The sequence below is a fragment of the Brassica napus genome, chromosome A9, assembly GCF_020379485.1.
Source record: "Brassica napus cultivar Da-Ae chromosome A9, Da-Ae, whole genome shotgun sequence".
In the NCBI taxonomy this organism is placed as follows: domain Eukaryota; kingdom Viridiplantae; phylum Streptophyta; class Magnoliopsida; order Brassicales; family Brassicaceae; genus Brassica; species Brassica napus.
Window position 1 is genome coordinate 15,157,731 of NC_063442.1, and position 23,988 is coordinate 15,181,718.

Below are 23,988 nucleotides of genomic sequence, written 5' to 3' on the forward strand. Positions count from 1 at the left end.
TGATAGTTTGGATAGAAATACTCAAACAAACCTGTGTCTAATGGGTATTTTTGGTACATTTGGGTAGTTTGGATACAAAGTACCCGAACCAAATCGGGTATATATGGTTACATTTGGTACTATTATCCGAACCCGTATCAGATACTTTGGTTATTCGGTTATTTTCAGGTTTCTTTACATCAAAACCGAACCCCCCCCCCCCCCCCGGGACCCGACTCGTACCCAACCCAAAATTTTGTAATACCCAAACGAGGCCTAATTTACAAACCCAAAATACCTGAGACTCGAAAAATCCGATCTGTACCTGAACAGATACCCGAATGCTCATACCTATCACCAGTTGTAGACGGTCAACTGGTCAAGTGACAGTATATGTATTGATACAGTGAAGAGCTTAAGCTGCTGCCAACCAATTCTTCTTCAGCTCATACTCTCAAGAATGCGATACATCCATCTTCAGCTCTTGGTCTGAATTTTAGTATGGTGTGTTAGATTAAGCAAAGTAATTTTGTTTACTGTTCTTTACCAAAATACATCACAATACACGAAATATATTCATTGTTCATGCTAGTCGAAGTGTGTTTAGAATTAGAGAGTTGTGATCACCTCACTAAGAGAAAAACTCCTAACTAATAGGAATAAAGATGGACAGACAAACAAACTACATGCAGGGGCGAAGCTACGTTACGGAGTATGGTGGCACGTGCACCCATAGTTATTTTGATATTGAACATTTTACATGTAAAAACAGTAAATTTTCAGTGGCTCAGATGATAATGCTAAGCCTGTGCACCCACAATATCCCATGTTCAATTCCCTTTTCATGTATATTTAATTTTTATTACTAGTGATGCACCCAGTTAAGAAGACTTCTAGATTAGCCCCTGACTACATGTGATACACTCAACTATAGACGCCACCTGAAACACAACTTATAGATTGTCTCCTGAAACCGTAGCCCTGTTCTTTTAATGGTCGCTGCGGCCAGCAGTTGCGTCAAAAAAAGATCACTATGACAACGGCAAACTGAACGAGTCAACCCCCCCCCCCTTAATTCACAAAGAAATTCAACGCTGCAGGGGTTAACACCCAGTAGGAGAAGGCAAGTCCAGCATAGAACAGCAAGGAGGAACCAAACACAATCGGCCCCAGAAACCTTCTCTCAGCTCGTGTCAGCAGACCCGGATGTACAAAAGCTATAATCTCATAAAGGATCAGTGGACTCCCAAGTAGAAGGCCACAGTAACCAGAGACCTACACAAAAAAAAATCAACTTTATTGTTCATTTGAGTAAAGCATTTAGGTATAGTCCAAAATGGCTCTCTCTGACCTTGAGAGTAGTGAAGAAAAATTTGCCAGGAGCTAGATCAAGAAACCGAACACCCTGAGTTTTGACGGGAGCTTCAAGAAACACGATTAGGTTTTTGGAGAAGGCGAAGTAACCCGTGATTGCACCTCCCACAGCCAGAACGGAGACGAATATTCTCTCCCGGAGCTCCTCCAGATGGTCGAATATAGTCATCTCTTTGTCATTAGGGAGCTCTTCTTTGCGTGGATACAGAAACTCATAGATAGACTTTGATATATCTTCTTCCGCAGCTGTGTAATATAATCACTCCATCAGATCCTCAGAGCTATAAAGAGGGTGACTCAATCCTCTCGTTGGCTTGCAAGAGGTGCCTCAGAGAACAATTGGTTTTCCTAGGCCCCAATCCTTTTTTCTTCTTTTTCAGACAACACTTCTGTCACAAACTTGACACAACTTGAAAACAAGTATAGAGAAAGCAAAGGGCCATCACGGCCAATAAACTTAATCAAACACTGGTTTAGTAGTTTCACATAGGCGTGGACATATTAACCAAAACCGAACCCAAAAAATCCAAACCAAAAACCGAACCAAAGTTTAAAAAAATCCGAACGGGCTTAGCATTCAATCAGTCCGGATACCCCGTCCCCGATCGGTTATATCTGATACCCAAACCAATTACCTGAAATGCCCGAATATATATGTTACTAAATCTTAAACTTACATCTTCCATTCACATTTATCTTTTCGTCTTCTCCTTCTTCAATGTATATGTTCAGTACATACTCAAACTCATTTTATGACTGATTACATGTATGAATCACTATACTTTGCTATTTTGATTTATGTTTGATTACAAGTAGGATTTACGATTTGCTTTCTCTTATTCTTTACACAGGCATGAGCTCAAACATTCATGGTTATCCACGTTTGATTTCTGTTTTGATTTTTGAATAGATGAATTCTTTACCATTTTCTATTCAGGATAATACAAATAGACATTACACGAAAAAAAATAATACATGCTCATGTTCATCAACGTAATAACAAATCAGAAAGATCATAAATCTTATATTAAGTTGTTCAATCTTTTAATTTCAACAGTAATGTTTCTGGTCTCACAGAGTCAAATCAAAGATACATAAAAATTTTATTATTATTTGTTATACAGTTCGGTTATACCCGAAATAACCTGAACCCGAACCTTAAAACCCCGAACCCTATCCGAAGTATAAAATAACCCGAACGGATTCCATACCTCTCCATCCGAAAACTCAAAAATCTGAAGCATCCGATCCGAACCCGAAAGGGTACCCGAACGTCCAGACCTAGTTTAACACGTCCTTCACAAACTGGACGCCACTTGAAACACAGCATTGTTTAGAGAAAGCAAAAGCCCATCAGGGCCCTAAACCTCAGCAAAGCAATCAGACTTAATCCTTATTGACAAAGCTTAACAAAGTTCGTAGACGCCATAGTAGAAATCTCCGCCGAAGGAAGAGAGAGAGATCTGGAGAGTGAGAGAGAGAATTGCAGGATCTGATGTGAATTTTTCTTACTGGCATCACCTACTTCCACCAAGCGTATGTGTTAAATATGGCCGAAATATTCGCTTTCTTATCAACTGGGTTAGGCCAGAAGTGATGGGATACTTTCTCTGACAATTAGTTTTTGGGCCAATTAGTAATGAGCTCAGTTGTTGTTAAAGCTGCATATAGGCATATTAGCAAGATGATTCCACGACTGTTTTGGTTGGTACATTGCCTGTAAAAGTAGATACATACGTCCAAATGTTGGTGTTACTCATGCTTGGCGAGGAATATGTAAAACAAGAGGTAGAGCTTAGACTATCACCGATGTATTTTACTATTTTTATTTTGAAAAGAAGAATTCTTAGAGTCCTACACGGAAGGTATTGTCACAGTAAATTATTTTTAAATGTATCTATCATTGAGTTGCTCCTATAGTTGGAGAGGAATCATACATGGAAGAAATCTATTTAGTAACGACCAGAACACCAAAGTCTGGAAAAATTCATAGGTCTCATTAAATGAACAAATCATACCTTTGATCTCACTCAGGAATCAGCCCTAGACCTCAAAGTAGCAGACCTACTAACAATTGATATACAATGGAATACAAAACGTCTAAAGGAGTTTTATCTCTCTTTGCTCTCAGATCAAATGTCTCAGACCAAGTCAAACTTGAGCAGAGGACGCCTACATTTGGCAACCAGTCAAGTTGGGGATATATACCACTAGGTTTGCTAATGTTCTGCATTAATGAAAGCCATCAATAACGCGAGTCTCTTCGGAACAAAGTTCAGCTGGATAAAAGACATCTGGACAGGACATTTTTTCCAAAGATGAAGGTGTTTGTGTAGTCTATCATACAAGGATCACTCTCTTTAGGAAACAACTTACAAAAAAAAGAGGCATTCAGACAGAGATACTATGCACTAAATGTCAAGCCAAAGAAACAACAATGCATACATTCTTCACCTGCCCATTTGTGACAGGAGTTTGGAAATCAATTCTCCTTCACTGTGTAGTTCACATAGCTACGGAAGACGAATTCGAAAAAGTGTTGACTCTCTTCAAAGACAAGCTTTGCCTTCCACGAACGAGAATTTCTAGAAACATTCTCATGTGGATATGTTGGTCTATTTGGCTTGCGAGTAACTCTCTCATCTTTGAAGCAAGTTCTTCAATTTCTACAGATGCTGCAACAAGAGCTCTTAGATTAGCAAGGAAATGGATCAAAGCACAACACTCTAGATATAAAATCAGCAATCTTAACGGATCCGACAAAGAACATAATTCAAGCGACAACTCTAGATACAAGAACTATATGCAAAACTGACATGACATAGAATAAACTACTCACAAAGCAAGCGGGGTTGGTTTGGATATTCACCGGAACCAGATTCACCACACCTCTCCAAGGTTCGTGTACTCAAGACTTCGTCAACTCCTCTCTCATGGCTGAAGCACTAGTAATGTGTTTGGCAATCATCAACGCAGAGCAATCAACCAAGTCATGCAGGTTAAAGAAATTCATGGAATCGTTTGTGATATCCATGCGATCTTCTTTGCGTTCGTCAATATCTCCTTCTTTCATTCCTCTCGTGATCGAAACGGAGAAGCCAATGCGTTGACTAAACTCTCTTTGCACTTGTGCTTTTGTAAATGGTGTTCATATGTGGGATAACTTGGGCATGAGATCTTTCTACTGATTAGTAATGAAAGAATTTGTGCACAAAAAAAGAATTATAATAGAGATAAATTTTGTTTCATTGTAATTTTTAAAAATAACAATTTTTTAATATAAACTAAAATATAAAATAATGTTATCCTCCTTCTATAAATGAAGAAAAAATAGAGATGGATTGGAGTGATATTGTCTCTAAATATTTATTATAAAGACAAACTAGACCCTGATCCGCGCAACCGCGCGGGTATTTATTTTCAATTTAAAAATTTAGTTATACTAAATGTTATACTTGTGTTACATAGTTATTGTAATATGTTTTGAAATCCGACCCGGATTCAAGGCCGAACCGGTAAATCCGGTTTAGATTTTAAAAAAATTATTACAATTACATAAAAACCCGATAAAACATTACGATATTCTGGTTCATCGATCCCTACAGCTAGCAGCAGTTTCTTGAGTAATTTCTTCTAATCTCTGTTTTCTCCCCCTGTAACCTCTTTGTTGATTCTTCAAATAAGTTGCTTGTGCAACAATTCTGTAAAAAACTTGAAAAGCTTTGGTATGAATCTTAACATTTACACCACAAAAAAAAACCCGATAAAACTTGTAAAAATTGTTAAAACCTGGAATCTGACTACCTGATCAACCATGCTTGACCCAGTAGATAACTCCTAGTTATTTTTTTCTTTAGATTTTTTTAGCTATATTATTAAAATTTGTTTTATATTCTAAGTAAGAAGTTAGGTTTTTAGATTTTTACCATCATCTAAACTTTGATTTCCGCACCCGCACGGATATTTTTTTTTTGTTTATACTAAATGATGCATTTGTAAAATTTAATCTTAATATATTTTTCAATTTATTTTTCAATAAAAATATGAAGGAAATAGAGAACTTGCATGGATTAACAATTTTTTTGAGTAAAATTTAATCGTAATATATTATCGATTTTTACAAGTTTTATCGGGTTTTTATATAATGGATTAAGATTTCTAAAAAATGAATGTATCAATTAATTTTCAATAATTGTAAATTAATTATGGGCTTAAGTTTGTATAAACATACATAATAATTTGGGTCATCTTAAATTAGTTGAAGTCCAAAATTTTAGCTAATTATTTAATTATTCTATGAAAAGGTTAACAGTAGGAAAAGTAATTTGAAATGAAAAATCTCTGCAAACATATATTTACGCACGCTAATTATTTAATTAATTGTTTTGAATTGATTGTTATTAGATATGGAAACCGATTGCGTTGTTACCAAAGCTGGTTGAAAGAATAATTTAAAATAGAAAACCCCTATAAATAAGCATTTATACTTGCATTTACATAATTCAAAATAGAAATTCCTATGAATATGTATTTATATTCGTTTTAAAAATTAAAATTAGATTTAGGATATGCATTAATTAAACTATAAAAGACAAAAATCTTAAAAAGTAAGTAAATTTATTATTTCAGTGGCATATGATTGTAAATAAATTGAAAAATTGAAAGTTAATTTATTTGGGTACTTCTCTTTTAATAATATAGATATAAAAATGGACTAAAAATGCTCTTAAAAAGTTTAAGTTCTCAGGAACGTTATGAATCCACTATGAGAAACTGGCAACGTATTTCGTATACTTTCTTTGACTAAATATGTGCTCTCTCTGTTTTACATATTTTTGTAAAATTTTGTTTAGTATGACTGTCACGTAAAGTTTTATGTTCAAAATATACTTTTGATTTGTGAAAACGATTTTTTCTTTTTTTGAAAACTATAATTCTGAACTGACCTTTTGGAAATTAGTCCAAGTGTACTTGTAAAGTGAAGGTCATGTTTCCTCACAATCTCATTTTAGGACATTGTCTTAGTTGTGTGATTATGGCCTTCACACCACAAATCATCCAAAGTCCAGCCATCCTTAACGCTACTACTAACTATTATTTACGGATCTCTTTCTTTTCTTTATAAATGTCAAATTTATTGTTCCACAGAAAATTTTTGTTTGTACAAAGTACAATGAAATATATAAAAATGACAAATCATAAGAAAACCATATTAATTTCACCTCAAACTAACGGCGGATGAGCCAAGTTTGTAGTCAAGAAAGCTTATCATGATGTCTTTTCTAGTGTTATATATCATGTTGTGTCTCTCTTCTTTAATCACAATACATATTTATTTTTCTTGTAAAGGCTTTGTGGAGAATAAAAAAATGTGAAACATAATGCCAATCTTAATCAGGGCAGGAACTTAGATTTTGCATATAATAAAGACAAATTAGTTAACTAAAAACATGCTTAAAGTTCCTTTATCTGCTTTCAGTGACCTCATTACCCATTTAGTCATTCATAAATCATGATTGCCTCAATTCTTCTAGAGTCTTCTTCTACACTAACAATGTTTTGTTGTTGGAGATCTTTGATTATTTACACTTTGGTATCCTAACTAAGAATTATAAACGATAAACCCCAAACGAGTGTTGCAAAAAAAAAACCCCAAACGAGTCTTGATACCCTTACATCTTCGCATGCACAATCTCATTTTAGGTCGTTGTCTTTGTTGTGTGATTTATCGCTTTTACACCATGCAACGTTCAAACTCCAGCCATCCTTAACATACAACTATCGTGTTTACAGCTCTCTCTTTTTCTTTTTTTTTTTCTTTTTTTTCTTTTTTCTGAAATTTCAAATTTATTGTTCAATAGAAAATTTGTTTGTACAAAGAAAATGTAGTTATTTTCTTGCAAAAGGATTTGTGGAGAACAAAAATGTGAAACGCATTAGCCAATCTTAATCAAGGTATGAACTTAGATTTTTCATACAATAAAGACAAATTTGAAATTAGTTAATTAAGAACTTGCGTAAAGTTCCTTTCTATGCTTTCTATCGAATGCCTGACCTCATTACCCATTTAGTCATTCGTAATTGCCTGAATTCTTCTAGAGTCTTCTGATACACTGGCCCATAAGTCTTAGAATAAATAAAATGCGTTTGTTGTCGGGGATCTTTTGATTAATAATACTTCGGTATTAGCTAAGAGTTTTAAACCCCCAAAACGCGTCTTGACATACTTCTCATGCACATGTCACCCCGAAGAATTGACTCTCAGATCTCTCTAGGTGTTTGTGTTCACACTTCGCCACGCTCCATTTTAAACGATTTATTTTTCTTCTTTTTCTTTTTTTTTTTCCATCAATATTATTAAAAGGCAAAAGCCCAAACAAACTATACAACATGGCCCAAACCAAAAGTCAAACGGGCCAAACAAAACAAAACCCTATACCAACATGGCCTCCGGCCCAAACTACCAGTCGGATAGAACACGCCATAAGACGCGTATAATTAACCGAAAATAGGAGACACGTGTCATCATCGCCTCAACCAGGACATACACGCGTCGCCGGAACATCCACCCGTCACCGATCTTGACCCAAACAGCGAGGTTACCGCCGGCAAAGACGGAAAGAACCGCGGAATTCGCCGGACCACGCCGGAATCATCACCCCAACACCAGAATTAACCGAGACCTATAACAGAACCACCGAAGCCACCTCCAACAACTGTATTGGAAGTTACATGGATTCAGTTCCTTCAATCGCAGACGATGGAGAGAATCAATCGAAAAAATCGAGATCTCATCCAAGCTTAGGCTCCCATCACCATAACAAACTCTTAACAGACCTCGGCCACTCCCGAGGAAACCAAACGAACCACCCCATCTCAGATTTCTCGGCGATCTCCGTTGAAGACGATCGCAACACCATCAAAGTCTCTTCACAAGATCCAGACGCCGGATAGTTCCGCTGAAGGAGACGCGAACCACCAGAAGCAAGGCCGGCTACACACCGTCGAGAAGACCGTCTTGTACCGGAAGCGATAATCAAACACGGTGAGGGAACCACCACAACTTTCATCTCTCAAAAATCTCAGAGAGAGAGAAGAGAGAGAAAGTTTACCATTCCCTAGTCTATACTCGACACACGTCCTACGTTCTATTTTTCTTCTTTTTCTAATTTTGTTGGTGTTTTCCCACTTCAGGAAAAAATAAAATATTTTTTTAGTGTAACGAAACGTCGAATCCAATTGCATAGGACCACGTTGATGCTTGCTTGGCAATCTTATACAGACCTTGCTCTTCCTTCATCTTCTCTTCGTTTGTCTTTTTCGTTGTTTGCTTAAACTTGCTAGTTGATACGTTGATGTTAGTTATTTGACTAGACAAGAACGTGGACCAATTGGTTGGTCATATAATTAAATCACTGATCATCGACTACCAATAATGGAGCTTGGTTTTGGTTTCTAGACTTGCGTGGAAAGTCTTCCATAAATCTTTTTAACATCTTGGCGTCCAAATCCTGGTTTTATTTTTTCCAAGGTGTTACGGATAATCCCATTATTCTAAGCATCATCTCCAACTCCACTCTATGCTTCAACCATATTCTATTTATCACTCTATAATAGAATAAAAAATAAGTTTACACCAAATATAGAGTAACTTATTATTTTATTCATCACTTTTTTTTTTACTTTAAAATAGAGTACCATTATAGCAAATTCAAACTCTATTATAAAGTTACTATATTTTAGAATAAAAAATAGAGTGAACTATTGGAGATAGTTTTAGCCCATGTTCGGAAACTTGTTAGGCACTGCGCGTGCGGTGCGGTGGCACCTAGCGCCGAATGTATTAATCAGAAATTATACGGGGATTAATCAGGGTGTAACTTTTAGGGTTTTAATATTGTTTTAGGGGTTATAAACTAAATATGTGTAATAATATCATGATTATGTGTGGTCTAGCGGTTAGTGCTTTTATGATAAGCGAGCCCAACCTCAGTTCGAAGGTTCTAGTGTCCATTTTCGATTGTTTCTTCTTTTTTAGGTTTAATAAAGTTTAAAAGACATAAATGTCTTCGTCTTCAACATTCAACAAGTAAACTTCAGACCTGTCTTCTCTTATTTTTTACGATTTTTTTCTTTTTTCTTCTTATTCTTATGATTTTTAATCAACATATGTCAGATTTACAATAGAATACGTGATTTTTGGAACTTCAAATATAAGAAAGGATAAACTTTTTATTTTTCACAGATTAAGTGACCGAACAACGTCAAATCGCTGCACTTTGTGGTCGAACAACGTGTTTGCGGCGAATTTACGGCCCTAGTCGGCGAGTTTTCGAATAGAGGTTTTAGCATGCGTGTTCAGCACAAATTTTCTGCAAATCCACTTTAGTATATTATATTCGAGTTATGTCCTAAAATTCAAAACACACTTTGCAAAATTATTCATATTAGAATTTATGCTATGAGATTCACAATCAGCCTGACGTTACCTGCGAGTAGGCAAATCAAATCCTAGCTTTTGATCCCATATAATGTTTGAATCGAATTGTTTATTTCATTTTTAAAATGTTTTAGATTTAGCAAAATCTCATGAGGGAGAAAACTGAGACTCAAGAAAAAACTTCCGTTCACTATGGTGGATTGTCAAATTCACCTTATCTCGTATCACTTATCAAAATGTCATGTAAGATTAATAAAAATAATATTAAAATTTAAAAAAAAAAACAAAATGGCTGAAAAAAAAGAAAGACGTTAACGCTGACATTAGGGTTTAAGGTTTATAGGGCTTACGATATAAGGTTAGGTTTAGGGTTTTAAAGTTTTGAGTTTAGGGTTTTAGATTTAGATTTTTAGGTTTAGGGTTTAATGTTTAGCTTTTAAAATTTAGGATTTTGCTTAATTACTACGTCAATTGTTTACATTGGCATCCTTCTTTTTTTCTAGCTATTTTGCTTTTTTCATAAAAAAATATTATTTATTAATTTTATATGTCATTTTGATCGGTGATAAAAGATGATGTGAATTAAACAGTTCACCAGAGAGAATGAACACAAGTTTTGGTAGAGACTAAAGTATTTGAAACCTAGGAATAAAAAATACTGATACCACAATTTCATAGAACTAAGTGAGTTTTTTCTCCTTTTGATAATCCAAGGCATCCGTAGACCAAACCCCAACCGACTAGTTCTATGGAAACATATCAATTAGGCGCCAGACAAATCCAGTTACTCGCAATATCAATTAAAAATTCATATTTTTTTATTACACAAGCGGATAAATATGAATTTAGTAGGTTTCAAACCCATGATAGGCTTATCATATTTCGAAATATGTCGTACTACTCGACCATGCTTGTGTGGTTAGAACTGAATGAGTTACATACTAAAATTTTAATCATTTAGAAAACAAAATGGTTTCGTTTCCGGTCGACATATCTATACCTTTTATTTTGTCACCAGTCGACAGATCTAGCTATTATGGTTTATGCGTATAAACAGTGAGTATGGATTAGACACGCACACGCTATTAACACAAGAGTCCATTACAACCATGGAATGAAGATGACGAGATGTGGAGTAGTGTAATTAGGCTTTACTTACTAATTATGATGTTAAATCGAGAGATGGTCCAATAATGGGGTATAATTAGGTCAAAAGAGAGTCGATGTGGTTGTCAATGGTTGGCTAATGCGATGACTTATAGTTTGGATATAATCTTAATCCCAACTTGTGTCTATTTTAAGAGCCCCTCGATCTCCATATCTTTTCGGACGGCGGGACACCTAAAACCTCTCCCTTTTCTATTCTATTGTAATTATGTTTTATTATTATAGTAATGATCATTACTATAATTTAATTAGTTTCTTAAAAACAAAGTTATGATCATTCATAGGTAGCACGAAGTGTATACTTGGAATGAAGGAGCATTACAAAGCATATTTGCATCACGAGGGAGACAATAAGCGAGGCGCGGATCGTGCTAATAAATCTTAGTCGAGTCCATAAACGAATAGCTCTGAACTCTTATATAATTAAAAGAATAACCATAAGGGATAATTAATTAGTTGGTTCCGTGTTAGTTTTCTTTTTTTTGAAAAAGGGCATCACTGTCAGTTGTTAATTAAAGAATAATTTCAAACCGCCCACTTCCTTTTTATATTCTGTAAAACGATTCTCCAATGTTCTATACTTGAGTAAATCAATAGTATATAACCCTAGATGGTGAGTTATTTAATGAAGCCGTTTGTAAACAATAATTAAAACACTACTTAAGCTATCTCGGATTAATAATGTGTAAAATCCAACGAATGTCGACGCTATTACAACTTTTTCATGTTGAGGATGGGAGTACTCTTAAAAAGTTGATCGATATTCAAGACTAGGGTGACTCAATAACTCTGTTGATTGGACGTTGTATTTAATCACAACTTAATAAATACTTGTACCAAACAAAAATCTTACTCCATATGTTTCATATTATATTATACGAAGTTTAAAAAATTTCACAAAATATTACATATTTTATTTTATTTTTATTTAATAACCTTGTTCGTTTTATCAATCCTGAGATAAGCGGCATCGATTCAAAATTATCTCTACGGTTAGGCAAACACAACATAGTCATCATAGTCAAGACAAAACAAATTTACTTATTCAGAACCAAACGCTCGTAGCTTTGTGGTAAAGGAGGTACAGCTGTACTGTCCGTCACCCGGGTTCGAGTATTGGCCACAACGGATTTAACATCTCTTCCGTTGGAGCGCTAGACCCCTTTCAAGGGATAGTTGGGAATGTGACTGCCCAGATACCAGAGTTATCCAAAAAAAAAAATTTACTTATTCAGTCGCTAGCAAATAAAAACCAGTAAATACGACGCTGAAAATATAAGCGACAACGACAATTTTGATTTTCTGCCTCTGATTATCAGTTTACGATTGTTTTAGTTTTAACATAAATGATTTTTTCCCCTATCATAGTGTAATTTCTGGCCGATGCCGCTAGTCAAAACGTCTTTAAAACGAACAGGACCAACATATTAATTTGTTTGTATTTGATAATTAACGAGTTACAATAAAAAGCATTAATTTGTTTGTATTTGATAATTAACTAGTAAAAATATTGATAAAAATAAAAAATTAATAAAAATACATTAAAAGTGTAAAATGACTCCAAAAATAAAATAAATTTTAAAGTTCAGAACAATAACTATTACAAAAACAGAGGAAATAATAAACACCTAGGACCAATAGTAATAATATAATTTGATATCAGGAGATTGAGAAAGTAGTGATGTTATGTTTTCATATGATGGAAATTTTGGAGTTAATGTGTAATCATGAAATTCTACATATCACAAGAAGCGTGATGCATTATATGCTTCTTTTAGACACTCAGATCCCGATCGGCCAAATTTATTTTTCATGGATCAATCATACTATGGTTAGTGGACTCGTATGGATCTAAAAGGAATAAATGAGAAAACATTTTGGACTTCAAAGATGTTAACAAAAATATTTCAGCTCTCTTTGCGAAAATAGAAGAATTTCTTTGGGCAATGTCTTATTTGTGTGTTACTACTAGTGATCACAATACAGGTAGAGACAGACTGCTCTGATTTGATTGACATGATTGATATCCAGTCAACTGACCATATTTGCTTCCCGGCTAGTCTCTTTCCGTTTTTTACCAGATCAATTTTCCGATTTTAGCATTCCTATATCTCTAGAGCGAGGAATATGCTGAGGAAACTTTCTTACGAAAGAGGTGAGAAGTATTAGTGTTTTTCTTTTCTATGTAGATTGGTTTGGACTGAACATCTCTTAAGAACGATCCCTAGAGCCAGGAAGATGCGAGCAAACTTTCTTACGAATGATGCGAGAAGTAGTAGTGTTTTTCTTTTCTATGTAGATTGGTTTGGACTGAACATCTATTTAGAACGATTTAAATTGTGGCTTTTTCTACGTAAATCCTCTTCTGTGTGAATTCAAGCATGAAATGCTTTTGACTTGATTTCTTTCCTTCTTTCTTTTTCCTACGAATTTCATAAATTTGGGGGATAAAAATGAAAAAAATGAAATATTTGGGCATATATATTTTTATAAAAATGAAAGTAATTAATTGGATGAATAGTGTGAAAAGGAGTGATGGTGATAGGGTTAAGAAAGAGCAAAGAGAAGGGTCCCGCAACACGTGGCCTGTGTAATTTCATCTCTCTCCTCTCCTATTCTCCATATAAGGAAGAGAGAGCCGGTGGAAAAATAAAATAGCAAATCCCTAAAAATTCAAGCAGAAGCAACACACAGTCACAAATCTTGTAGAAGAAGATGGGACTACAAGGTCAACTCTCGGACGTTTCCTCCGATTCAATCCCTCTGATGCTCGTCGCTCTCATCGCTACTTTCTTCAAACACCTCCGCTCTTTCTTCCTCCGCTTCTCCTCCTCCTCCGTTGTCGTCGTCGAAGAAGACGCTTCAGCCTCCTCCGTTTACTCCGGACTCGCGAACCTCGCCGACCAGCTCAAACTCAATCGGCTCTTGTCATACCTCTACGCTGATAACGCCGCCGCCGCAGCATCGGATTGCATCGTGTGTTTGTCTACACTCAAGACCGGAGAAGAAGTGAGGAAGCTGGATTGCAGACACGTGTTCCACAAACAGTGCTTGGAAGGTTGGATCCAGCATCTGAATTTCAACTGCCCCTTGTGTAGATCTCCGTTGATTCCCCACGGAGGATGTGATTCGATCCCTCTTGTCACTACTGCATCTCGTTAAATTTTTCCATTCACTATGAACAAAGGAAAAGAGAGATGAAGAGTTTGGGGGGTGTTTTTGATCTCGTTGCTTTCTCCTCTTTTCTTTTTTTTAGGGCTATTTGTGTGATTATTATTTATATATTTTCTTTCTTTTTTTTTTGTTTTCCGAGGAATTTCTCAGATCGGAGAGGTTCTTCTGGTTTTCAAATTTTCGCAGTGGTTTTGTTGTAAATTTTTAGTATGAAATGTTCTGTTGTTCAAAAATTAGAAGATCCGAAAGCTTGCAATACTCCCTGGAATTGTAATATTTTCCAGCATAGAGACAGAAACTAGTGGTACTATTTTTTATCAACTTGTTGCATTTCACTCCATTGGTTTAAATTTGGATATGACATGAATGAATCAACATTTGCCATGTGACCATGTCTATACTTAAATTTTCTCCTCATGAAAGTAATGTTGTGTCAAATGTGGCGGCAATAATTGATCTGTTTTAAACCCCACTAAACAACCTCTGATGGCTTTTTAGGTTATTTAGAACAAATGCCTCTGGGGCATCTGGGTGGGTCTTTATTTAGTCGGAACTCCGAAGATTGAACTAGTGTCTAAGAAGAAAAACAACCCAACTAGAAACTCTTATTTCATCTTGTATTACGATCAGTCCAATATTACAAGGGGATCTGAAACATAAGAAACCCAAATATATACAGGGTAACAAATTAAGAGATCACAAGGCTGTATATTTTATTTTATTTTAAACCTACTTTACCGTTCTCCATTGTCAAAAAGCTGGAATAGCTCAGTTGGTTAGAGCGTGTGGCTGTTAACCACAAGGTCGGAGGTTCGACCCCTCCTTTAGCGCTATCTTGTTTGTGCCTCTCCTTCATTATAATAAGAATGTCTTTTTTCTTTTCTTACTTCGTACTCTACTTCCAATTTTATCGTTTTGTTGTGAGTTAGGGAGAGATGTATAATCGGAATATAGATATATGGTGCCATCTTCCTGACTCTGATTATAAAAAAAATGCCAAAAACCAAGATATGAAGAATAGATTTACATACAAATGTAAGAGTACTAGTTAAAGGTTAAAAAATACACATGCAACTACCTCATCCACACTCTCACGACGACCAAAATGAAAAATACCAAATAATCAAATGAAGAAAGAAGAGGAACTAATCATCTTCGAACAGATGAAGTGCCAGACTCCATGTTTTCAAGAGAAGTTGGTTCCACCTGCAAAGACATTGTCCTCAACACATCTCCATTCTGCGCTTGTCCACGCTCCTGCGCCGCTCTGAAATAAGCATAAGGACCCCACCCTTCTTCATGGTAAGGATTAGGATAAAACTGACGGTAACAAAAGGCAGCCACAAAGAGACCAATAAGAGCTCCAGCAAATACGTCTTGCCAATGATGCCAGTAGTCATCCACACGCGATATCCCCACGAGACAAGCCGCGAGAAGAGGAGCGAACACAAGGCAGAGCTTAGCAACATGCCCTTCTCTGTTGAAGGCCTTGACTTTACCAGACAAGTAAAGCGAGAGGTAGCCAAGTCCCGCGAAAGACCAAGACGTGTGTCCACTCGGGAAGCTTTTGTGACCTTCTTTAACCTCTCCTGGTTTACCATGGCATATCACACCACCCAACGCGTTGTACACCTCATTCCCGTCAGGGAAGCAACGCCAGTAGAAGTTAGGACGAGGGCGTCCCGTGGCGAGCTTGATGGAGTCAGTGATGATACCAGTTATCAAGACGGTGAAGAGCAGCCCGAGAATGCTGTGGTGAAGATCGTACACGCATGTTCTCTTCATGTAGAAACAGACGAACACTATGATCGGGAGCAGCACAGCGTAGATTGGTACTGACCAGACAGGAACGGTGTTGTCGTTAAAAGGGTATTTAAGATCAGTCATCATGTCTCTCCCAACGTATCTGTAGAAAGGAGATATGAGCTGCAAACCGATCTCGATGGCCACCAAGATCACGAGTATAATCCAGTCGTGTTTGTGTTTAGAGGCGACGCCGACTCCATGGCTCCTTATTGTGTGGATACCAAGATCTATCTCCTGCATCCTCCCTCTCTGCGGCTCTTGTTCCTGCTCAAAAACACACATGAATCAGAATCAAGTCAGAGACATGAAATGCAAATGGATCAAAATTCAAAAGGATGTATGTATGAATATAATACTACTTGGAGGTTTATAGGGTTTGAAGTCTCTGATTTGGATGAGCGTAGTAACGGAATGCAATTCATTCTCAATATGCGTTAATCGTTGACCAAATCAGAACATAGAAGTTTGATTGTGAAGCGCAGTTTCTGATTAGTATATTATTATTTTGTTATTACCACGACAACAGATCCAGCCAGTTCTGTCTGTATGATTCATCGCTGTCCTATTTTAGAAACATTTTTTTGTAAAACATTTATATTTTAAAAATTGAATACAATAATTTGGAGGAAGTGGAACATAGAAACGAGTCAGTTATGGTTACCTGAGAATTTCCCCAGAACTTGAGAGAAGAGAAGAACGATCCAAAGACCATCGGAATAATGAGGCAGAGAGATCGAATCTTGCAAGCAGTGTGGACTGAAGTCAAAGAGTAAAACAGACGACGCCACGAAGAATTAAGCAATGTTCTTTATGATTATGAACCACCGAGAGAGAAACATAAACTGTGGATAATATACAGAAGAAGAAGAGGGAATGGGTGAAGAAGACGCGTTTGTCTTTCAATGTCGCAAACCTGATTTGTTGGAAACTTCAAAAGAAGTGTTTGTCGTGTCTCTCCCTCCAGTTGACGGTTTGTCGACATATTAAAACTTCCTCTTCCTCGATGCGTCAGATTGAATGCCACGTCAACCGGTTTTGTAGTTGACGATTGACTTATCACCGGTCTAGTTTGGCCTTCTCCTTCACGCCGCGTGGGTCCTACTTTTTTAGGAAAGTTCAAACGATGATGTGTCTTACATATTAAAACCGGTTTTGTAAATATCTATCTATGTGGGCTTTATAACAGCCCTACCTACATACGGGCCTTTTCTTCTTTGCATTGTAATTTTGCAGGACAGCTTTCTCCTTGTTCAAAAATACGAAATGGTTTTTTTTGGACTTGTTAATATCCAAATATCACATCAATCACACTCGAACCTAACAGCATATTTTCTATAAACGAAACGAGAATCTTTCACAAATCACCAATAGGAAAATTCTGATTCAGTATCCTTTTAACTGGTATTATTATATTCAAGATATCACATATCCGATTTCTGATTGTTTTAAGATGAATACGAATATAAATCAGATCGATCTCTCTATATATATATAAAATTGTCTGACTTTCTCCTAGGCCATCCACCTAGAAACTCGCTCTCTGAAAAGCTGACACGTGTCCATTTTTTATAAAATATGCTTTATCACTTAAATTTTAATAGATCCGTGTTGGGCTTAGGTTTCGTTACTGGGCTTCAGTTAAATTGAGAGAAAGAAGTCGGGCACAGGAATTAGGGTCCAACGGTCGTCTTCTCTAAACTCAGATGACATTCCTGATACCTTCAGCAGAAAAACGGATCTGCCTTTAATTCCATTGATTGGTGTCTCCACGATGTGTCTTCAATGCGATCCTTACGCCTCAGAGTGCTTATTGTAATATGAGATGGATAAGTATTTTTTAAAAAAAAATTCGATGTACATGAAAACGTGGTGGACCCTCCACGAACTAGTGAATCTGTATGTGTATACTAGTATATACGATCATTTTCCTTAAGAAATGCAAAAACATATCTACCATTTTTGGCATTTCAGACCTGACATCATTGTCAAAACAACCTCTTTCGGATGCATATACGAGAATTGGGAAAATCGCATTAAAAAAACTTTCAAATATCAGTTACTATCACTTTAAACTTTTAAAAAAATTTCACTCACACTTTTAACTTTTAAATTGACATTTGTATTACAAAAACTTCCAAAATAAAAAGTTGAGCGGTTGTAAAGGTAAAAAAAATAATGTATCAGTTTATTTTTTCAAAAATATAACTATTTAATTAATTAAGTAAATAAAAATAAATAAAAATTCTGAAAATTAAATAAAAACCAGAAAATTTGATAAAAACTCAGAAAATTAAACATTCAATTCTTCTTTAAAAAATGTTCAGAAAATTAAATAAATATTTTTTAAAATTAAATAAAAATAACTAAAAATTCAATAAATAAATAAGATGAAATTAAAATACAGAAAACTAAATAAAAATTTATAAATTTTTTAAAAAATAAAAAAAAAAACAAAAAAAAACAAAAATCAAATTATTTTTATTATAAATTACAGGATTTTTATGAAAAAATATCATATCATCCTTTACAATAACAATTTCAAATATATCACTTATGAGAATGATGGTTTTTCACTTAAGCACTAACAATGACGGTTTTTGGCATATATCCAATGATAGTTTCCGACATCAACGTTAAAAATGGCAAAAAAAAATTGAAGTTTTGAATTTTGAATTTTTTTTTGAAATTTATGAATTTTTTTAGTTTTTCTGTATTTTTATTTGGTCTTATTTATTTTTTTTTGAAATTTTAGTTAATTTTTTTAATTTTCTAAAATCTTTATTTAGTTTTATGAACTTTTTTAAAAAAATGAATGTTTGTTTAATTTTATATAAATTTCTAATTTTTTTTACAAAAATTCTGAATTTTATTTAATTATTCGTTTATTTTATTAATTAAATATTTTTTAAAAAAAAACTGACACATCATCTTTTTACATGTACTACTGGTTATTTTTTTATTTTGGAGGTTTTTTGTGATAAAAATATCAGTTTGAAGGTTAAAAATGTTAATGAAATTTAATGGAAACATTAGTTTTAAAGGGTACGTTACTTACTTTTCTCATGAAAATATGGTTATCTATATTTCTCTTTTAAAAATGTCGCAATCTCCTTCACACAGTGATTACATAAAATCAGGACATGTTAATATCACAATACTAAAAGCAGCATATACTCAATGGTGAGGTTGCCACGTCCTCAAATTAATTCATCCAATAAGAATGCTCTATTTTTCCATGTCATACCTGCTTTAGTCGAGGCATGATTTTCCCGAGCCTATTCATTCTGAGCACCCAAGAACGAAGCAGAGACCATACAAGAGAATAACAACCCGAGGAAAGAAGTGTTCGTGATCAAACACCGGAGGAGCCACGAGCGATCCAAGACGACGAAGACTAAGCCAGAGCGGCGGATCCAAGACGACGAAGACGACGAAAACCAAGAGGTATTCTGTATCCAAGAGGAGCTTCGACTTCGACAAGAACGGCGACGCAGACAAAGCCGTTGCGGAAGACAGAGGAGAGGAAGAAGAAGCCGAGCGGCGGATTCATCAGCAGCAGCGCGGCGGCGGAGAGTCGCGTCGGGAGCGGAAGAGACGGACTCCGAGCAGCGTCGGGAGCGGAAGAGACGGACTCCTAGCAGGGAGAGGGAGGACTCGAAGAGCTACCGATCGGGGAGTACGGAGAGAGGAAGCGGTAGCAGACGAGTAAGCAGATCTCCAGAGAGAAGATCGGAGACGACGAACCCTGATAACGGCATTGGCAGTTCTGTAAATTCGAGTAACAACAACAATATACCTGCCAAGTTCGTTTCGGTTCCTGCAACGGATAAAGAGAAGAGAAGCAGCAACAACAACGCAGATGCGTCTATTAAAAGGGTTGCTGTCAAGAGAAACGTGGCGTCTCCAAGGTCTCAGTCGCCTGCAAGAGCGGCGTCTCCTAGAGCTCAGTCTCCGGCGAGAGTTATCAACCACTCCTAAAGGTTAAAGCTTTAATTCTTTTCCAGAATTTTCGATCCTGATGGTAAATTGATTTCTCTTATGTCAACCTTCTTAACTGGTTCGAGATTCCATTTTTACAGAAATCTGCAAAAGTGTCGCCTACACGTGTTCGAACCTGAAGGTGTGGTCCATAAAAGAGATTTAGATAAGTTTTGCAAAGCTCTCATCTTTTTTAATTGAGCAGTGAATCTGGCATTGTTGTAATCTTCTTACTCTAATTCTATTGAAAACCATTTTTTATACAGATGTTCTTCGCACCAACACGAGAGAATTGGTATGACAGCTACACGAGTTTATGTATTCTTATCTCTTGAAAGTTTACTTCAACAAGCATATTTGATCTTAATGATACAATAGATAAATGGTGTAGCAAATAAAAGTCTTATAGCAGTTGGCGAAACAAATCTTATCTTGAAAAAGACTATTCACCATGTTTCTACAATGCTGAAGAGGGTACCCCTTAAGCCGAGAAAAAAACTATAATCTCTTGATTACCACGTTAATGTATGTTTAATAATCTCTAAATCTCTGTCAAGCATATATTTGTGCTCAATATCTTGAATGTGTTTTAACTTACTAACAAAAGGTGTAAACTGGCTTACTTGGTGATAATATTTTAGGGACAGATGAGCTTTGATAGAGGAACGAAAGGTACTGATACACAATTCTTCTCTTTTTGACGCAATTGTTTGATTTGTCAAGGATGTTTGAGCATTTGAGATCTTGAACATAGATTTATCCTTCATGAATAACTTTTACCTCCCACTTATTTATTTGCTTGCCACCGACTGATTCTATTGTTATGTGAACGTGTAGTTTCCTACACTTCTGCACCATTTGGAGATTATATTGCTTCTCCACTACTACTAAATATACATGGTTACAAAAAGCTTTTCCTGCAAACTAGAGTAATGTACTCAATTTTGATTCATCTCAATGGTCAATGTGTCTCTGAAGGTGGTTCAAAGAAGACTGCTGAAAATGGGTTTATGACAGGAGGTGGCTGTAATAGCTCGAGCAGCAGAGTAGGAAGACAAACCTGGTAATTTATTTTTCTTTGAAATCGCATGTGTATGCACATTAATCTTTTCTTAATGTACACATTATTGAGTATTGAATAAATTTGGAGGGGATAATGTCACCAGAACTTGATGTCAAATTCGATTATCATTATTTGCCTGATTCAAGGTCCAAGCTGTGGAGTAGAAGTTGTAATGCGGCTCTGGAGACAAATCAGTGTTGGGTAGATAAGGTATTGAATTAGTTTTGGGTAAGCGGAAATGGTTGTTCAACTGTATACTAATATTTGTATGTTTGACTCCAACCGTTGACCATGAAAGGAATGTCTTAAACACCTGAAAAGAAGTAAGTCACAAGATTCATACACCACAGAAGAAGTAAGACACAAGAGTTGGAAGTGGTGACGACAATGTAAGAAGGAAACTAAAAGAATATTTGTAATGGGAAGATTAAAAAAGTTTCTACGGTTTGTGTGTTCCTGAGGATTCTGTTTGGTGTGTTTTGTTTTCATTGCCAAAATGGTGCGCTTAGTAAAATACAAATATAGAGATGGAACGATAATTTCAAATTAAAATTAGTTATTCAAAGCTTAGCTGAAGTAGCAGTACGTTATGTATATAAAAAATAAATTTCTAATGGGTTCTTAAAAGATAGTTGTATACAATACGATTTACATTACATATACGACTGAATATAATTCCAAGTGTTGATTATATTCACTAAGTTCAATGTTAAAAAACTTCATAAAGCCACTTAGAAATATACATTTTCATAACCAATTTTTAAGGATTAAGTGTATGTATTTTCTTGAGCCCTCATATAATATTTAAACTGAAATTATTCATATATACAATAAAAATTACTTTCTCCATTTTCTAATAGATGAGGTTTTAGAGATATTTTTTCAAACTATATACCGTTTTTAATTTTTAATATGAAATTTATTATTTTTATGATGGTTTTTAATATTTCCTAATATATATATATATTATATTCTGATGGTTGAGTTGCGATTAGATAGATAGTGAAGGTGTTCTTATTATAAAATATATAGAGAAACAAACTAAATGTTTTTTAATTTATGTGCATAAATACAAAACATCAAGAAATACAAACAGAAAGAACATAATACATTTATTCATGTATAATTTAAATTTACAACTATTTATATTTTACTCTTATCATTTGTAGATGTTACTGTTAAGAACTAAATAAGAGTCATGCATTTTGGTTTAATATATATTATTCCTTGCTACGTACCAGCATAATAAAAATTAGAATATTCTTTAAAATAGTTATTAATTTAGATTATATATTTAGTTAAATATAAATTATCTACAATTTAGTTTTAATACTGACATTTTAAACAATTTTTTTTTCAATAAAAAATCTTTCCACACAAAATAAATTGGAATATTTAAAAAATATAGGAGCTAAGTAAAAAATGCAAGTTTAGTGATTTAAAATAAGTTTTATCAAATTATTTATCAATTTTACATATTTTCACCATTCCATACATATTCAGATAGTAAAAAAAAATGTGTTTCACTCATACTTAAAACAAACTAATATTTATATTCTCATTTAGATATATGTGTAATATATATGTATTAAATATAATGATATTTGCATAAACCCGGGCGTAGCCCGGGCAAAATTTCTAGTTGTTATAACATGAGAGTTAATTAACCCGGTAGGAAACAAAGAAATCAAACAATAAATTAAAGTTTGACTGAAACTGCAAAAAGAAAATGATGACATGGAAGATTTATGCGCAGTTCAAGTTGTTAAGAAAAAAATAGTTTGGGGAATCAAAAGTAATCTGTTGGAGTTGGTTATAATTAAATCAAGTTTGGTATTACTTGCAAGCTTTGGTTTGCTTAACAAACCAACACCCATCCAACTTCATAAATTAATTTCAGTATTATAAATCTCTAATATATGTAGTCCATATACAAAAGTTATATACACACATGCTGGCTTCTAACATGATTTTATGATCCACTTATTGTTATTATTATTATTATTATTTTACTCTTTAATAGTTTCTTTGTTGTTAAATGATGTATTTTGTGTTTTGCACATATTAAAAATATATAAAATTTTTGATTATACATACATCATTTTATTTGTTTAAGTATCATAGAGTATTAAAAAGAAGCTATTCTCCAATTATTGAATATATACAATTATTTAAAAAAAAATCTAATAACACAATTATTGTAAAAATATATATATATTTATATTAACACAATTATTTTGAATATATACAATTATTTTAAAAAAATCTAATAACTATTAAAAATTGTAAATATATATATTTATATTAACACAATTTTATCTGAAAACATATACTCTTCTGTATACGAAAATTAACGCTTTAACACATATTAAAAAATATTTTTATTATTTTCAGTTTAATCAATAAAGTTTCATTATTCATATTTTATATTTTAATTTATGTTTAAATTAGAGAAATTATTAATCATGCTTTAAAACATCAGCTTTTAAATACAAAAGTAAAATATATAACATAGATTATTTGAATATGGATTAAAGTATTTTTAAGAATAGAGAGAATATGTCATATCATCATTATCTTCCATTTTTGATGTAATTCAGCTTAAGTGCTGATTTATTTTTTAAAAAGAAAGAAAAACACTCGTGGATTAGTAAAATGCATAAACAAAAAATGGGATTAAAGTGTAAGAGACTAGATTATTTACTTTTAGTAGTTAGTTAGTGATATATTTATCTATCCCACCGCACCATTATAAACTGGTAAACTGTATTGTAATAAAGGGGCTGCTTGCATGAGCGCCGCCTGGAGCTTTTACGCGACTCTTATTCACACGCTACTTTGACCTCCGTTTTATAAACTCCTAAACGGAGTCGTACCTTTTTCTCTCCTATTGTTATTAAAAAAATGTTTCTTTATTACCTCTTTAAAATATAATCTTTTTTCTTTTCCTCCTCCTACCACTTTTTCTTTTGAATTATGTGCTCCTCACAAACACTTTTTTTCTAGT

At 34.4% G+C, this 23,988-nt stretch overlaps 4 protein-coding genes and 1 non-coding gene across 7 annotated transcripts; 3 read left to right on the forward strand and 2 right to left on the reverse strand.

Annotated features, from left to right (window-relative positions):
* Positions 1–292: 292 nt before the first annotated feature.
* On the reverse strand, positions 293–8,423 carry LOC106432019 (sec-independent protein translocase protein TATC, chloroplastic-like). The gene is made up of 3 exons (XM_013872858.2): positions 8,180–8,423; positions 1,331–1,599; positions 293–1,254 (listed from the first exon to the last, which is right to left on the reverse strand). The coding sequence occupies exons 1-3, from the start codon at positions 8,421–8,423 to the stop codon at positions 1,051–1,053; spliced, it is 717 nt and encodes a 238-aa protein (XP_013728312.1). The 3' UTR covers positions 293–1,050.
* A 5,166-nt stretch (positions 8,424–13,589) lies between these two features.
* LOC106432023 (E3 ubiquitin-protein ligase RHA2B) lies at positions 13,590–14,455 on the forward strand. The gene has a single exon (XM_013872863.3). The coding sequence runs from the start codon at positions 13,676–13,678 to the stop codon at positions 14,120–14,122; it is 447 nt and encodes a 148-aa protein (XP_013728317.1). The 5' UTR covers positions 13,590–13,675; the 3' UTR covers positions 14,123–14,455.
* A 436-nt stretch (positions 14,456–14,891) lies between these two features.
* TRNAN-GUU lies at positions 14,892–14,964 on the forward strand. The gene has a single exon. It is a non-coding gene; the product is annotated as a tRNA-Asn (tRNA).
* Positions 14,965–15,145: 181 nt separating this feature from the next.
* LOC106432056 (lipid phosphate phosphatase 1) lies at positions 15,146–16,942 on the reverse strand. 3 transcript variants are annotated; one of them, XM_013872900.3, is made up of 3 exons: positions 16,602–16,872; positions 16,300–16,497; positions 15,146–16,204 (listed from the first exon to the last, which is right to left on the reverse strand). In XM_013872900.3, exons 2-3 carry the CDS (start codon positions 16,360–16,362, stop codon positions 15,284–15,286), a joined length of 984 nt encoding a protein of 327 aa, XP_013728354.2. In that variant the 5' UTR covers positions 16,363–16,497; positions 16,602–16,872; the 3' UTR covers positions 15,146–15,283. The 3 variants fall into 3 exon arrangements, with proteins under 3 accessions (XP_013728354.2, XP_013728353.2, XP_013728355.2); XM_013872899.3 differs by having other exon boundaries at positions 16,300–16,502; XM_013872901.3 differs by lacking the exon at positions 16,300–16,497 and having other exon boundaries at positions 16,602–16,942.
* A 1,585-nt stretch (positions 16,943–18,527) lies between these two features.
* Positions 18,528–19,918, forward strand: LOC111200701 (uncharacterized protein At1g65710-like). The gene is made up of 2 exons (XM_022691984.2): positions 18,528–18,533; positions 19,238–19,918. Exons 1-2 carry the CDS (start codon positions 18,528–18,530, stop codon positions 19,916–19,918), a joined length of 687 nt encoding a protein of 228 aa, XP_022547705.2.
* The last annotated feature ends 4,070 nt before the right edge of the window (positions 19,919–23,988 follow it).

Excerpts from the sequence above, each read along its gene's own strand:
- LOC106432056 (XM_013872900.3), bottom strand. The coding sequence starts at position 16,362 with ATGAATTGCATTCCGTTACTACGCTCATCCAAATCAGAGACTTCAAAC. Across the intron at positions 16,205-16,299 it reads CAAACCCTATAAACCTCCAA|GAACAAGAGCCGCAGAGAGG; the intron begins GTAGTATTATAT and ends GTTTTTGAGCAG.
- LOC106432019 (XM_013872858.2), bottom strand. The coding sequence starts at position 8,423 with ATGAAAGTTGTGGTGGTTCCCTCACCGTGTTTGATTATCGCTTCCGGT. Across the intron at positions 1,600-8,179 it reads GTGGCCGAGGTCTGTTAAGA|CTGCGGAAGAAGATATATCA; the intron begins GTTTGTTATGGT and ends TATATTACACAG. Across the intron at positions 1,255-1,330 it reads TTTTCTTCACTACTCTCAAG|GTCTCTGGTTACTGTGGCCT; the intron begins GTCAGAGAGAGC and ends TTTTTTGTGTAG.
- LOC106432023 (XM_013872863.3), top strand. The coding sequence starts at position 13,676 with ATGGGACTACAAGGTCAACTCTCGGACGTTTCCTCCGATTCAATCCCT.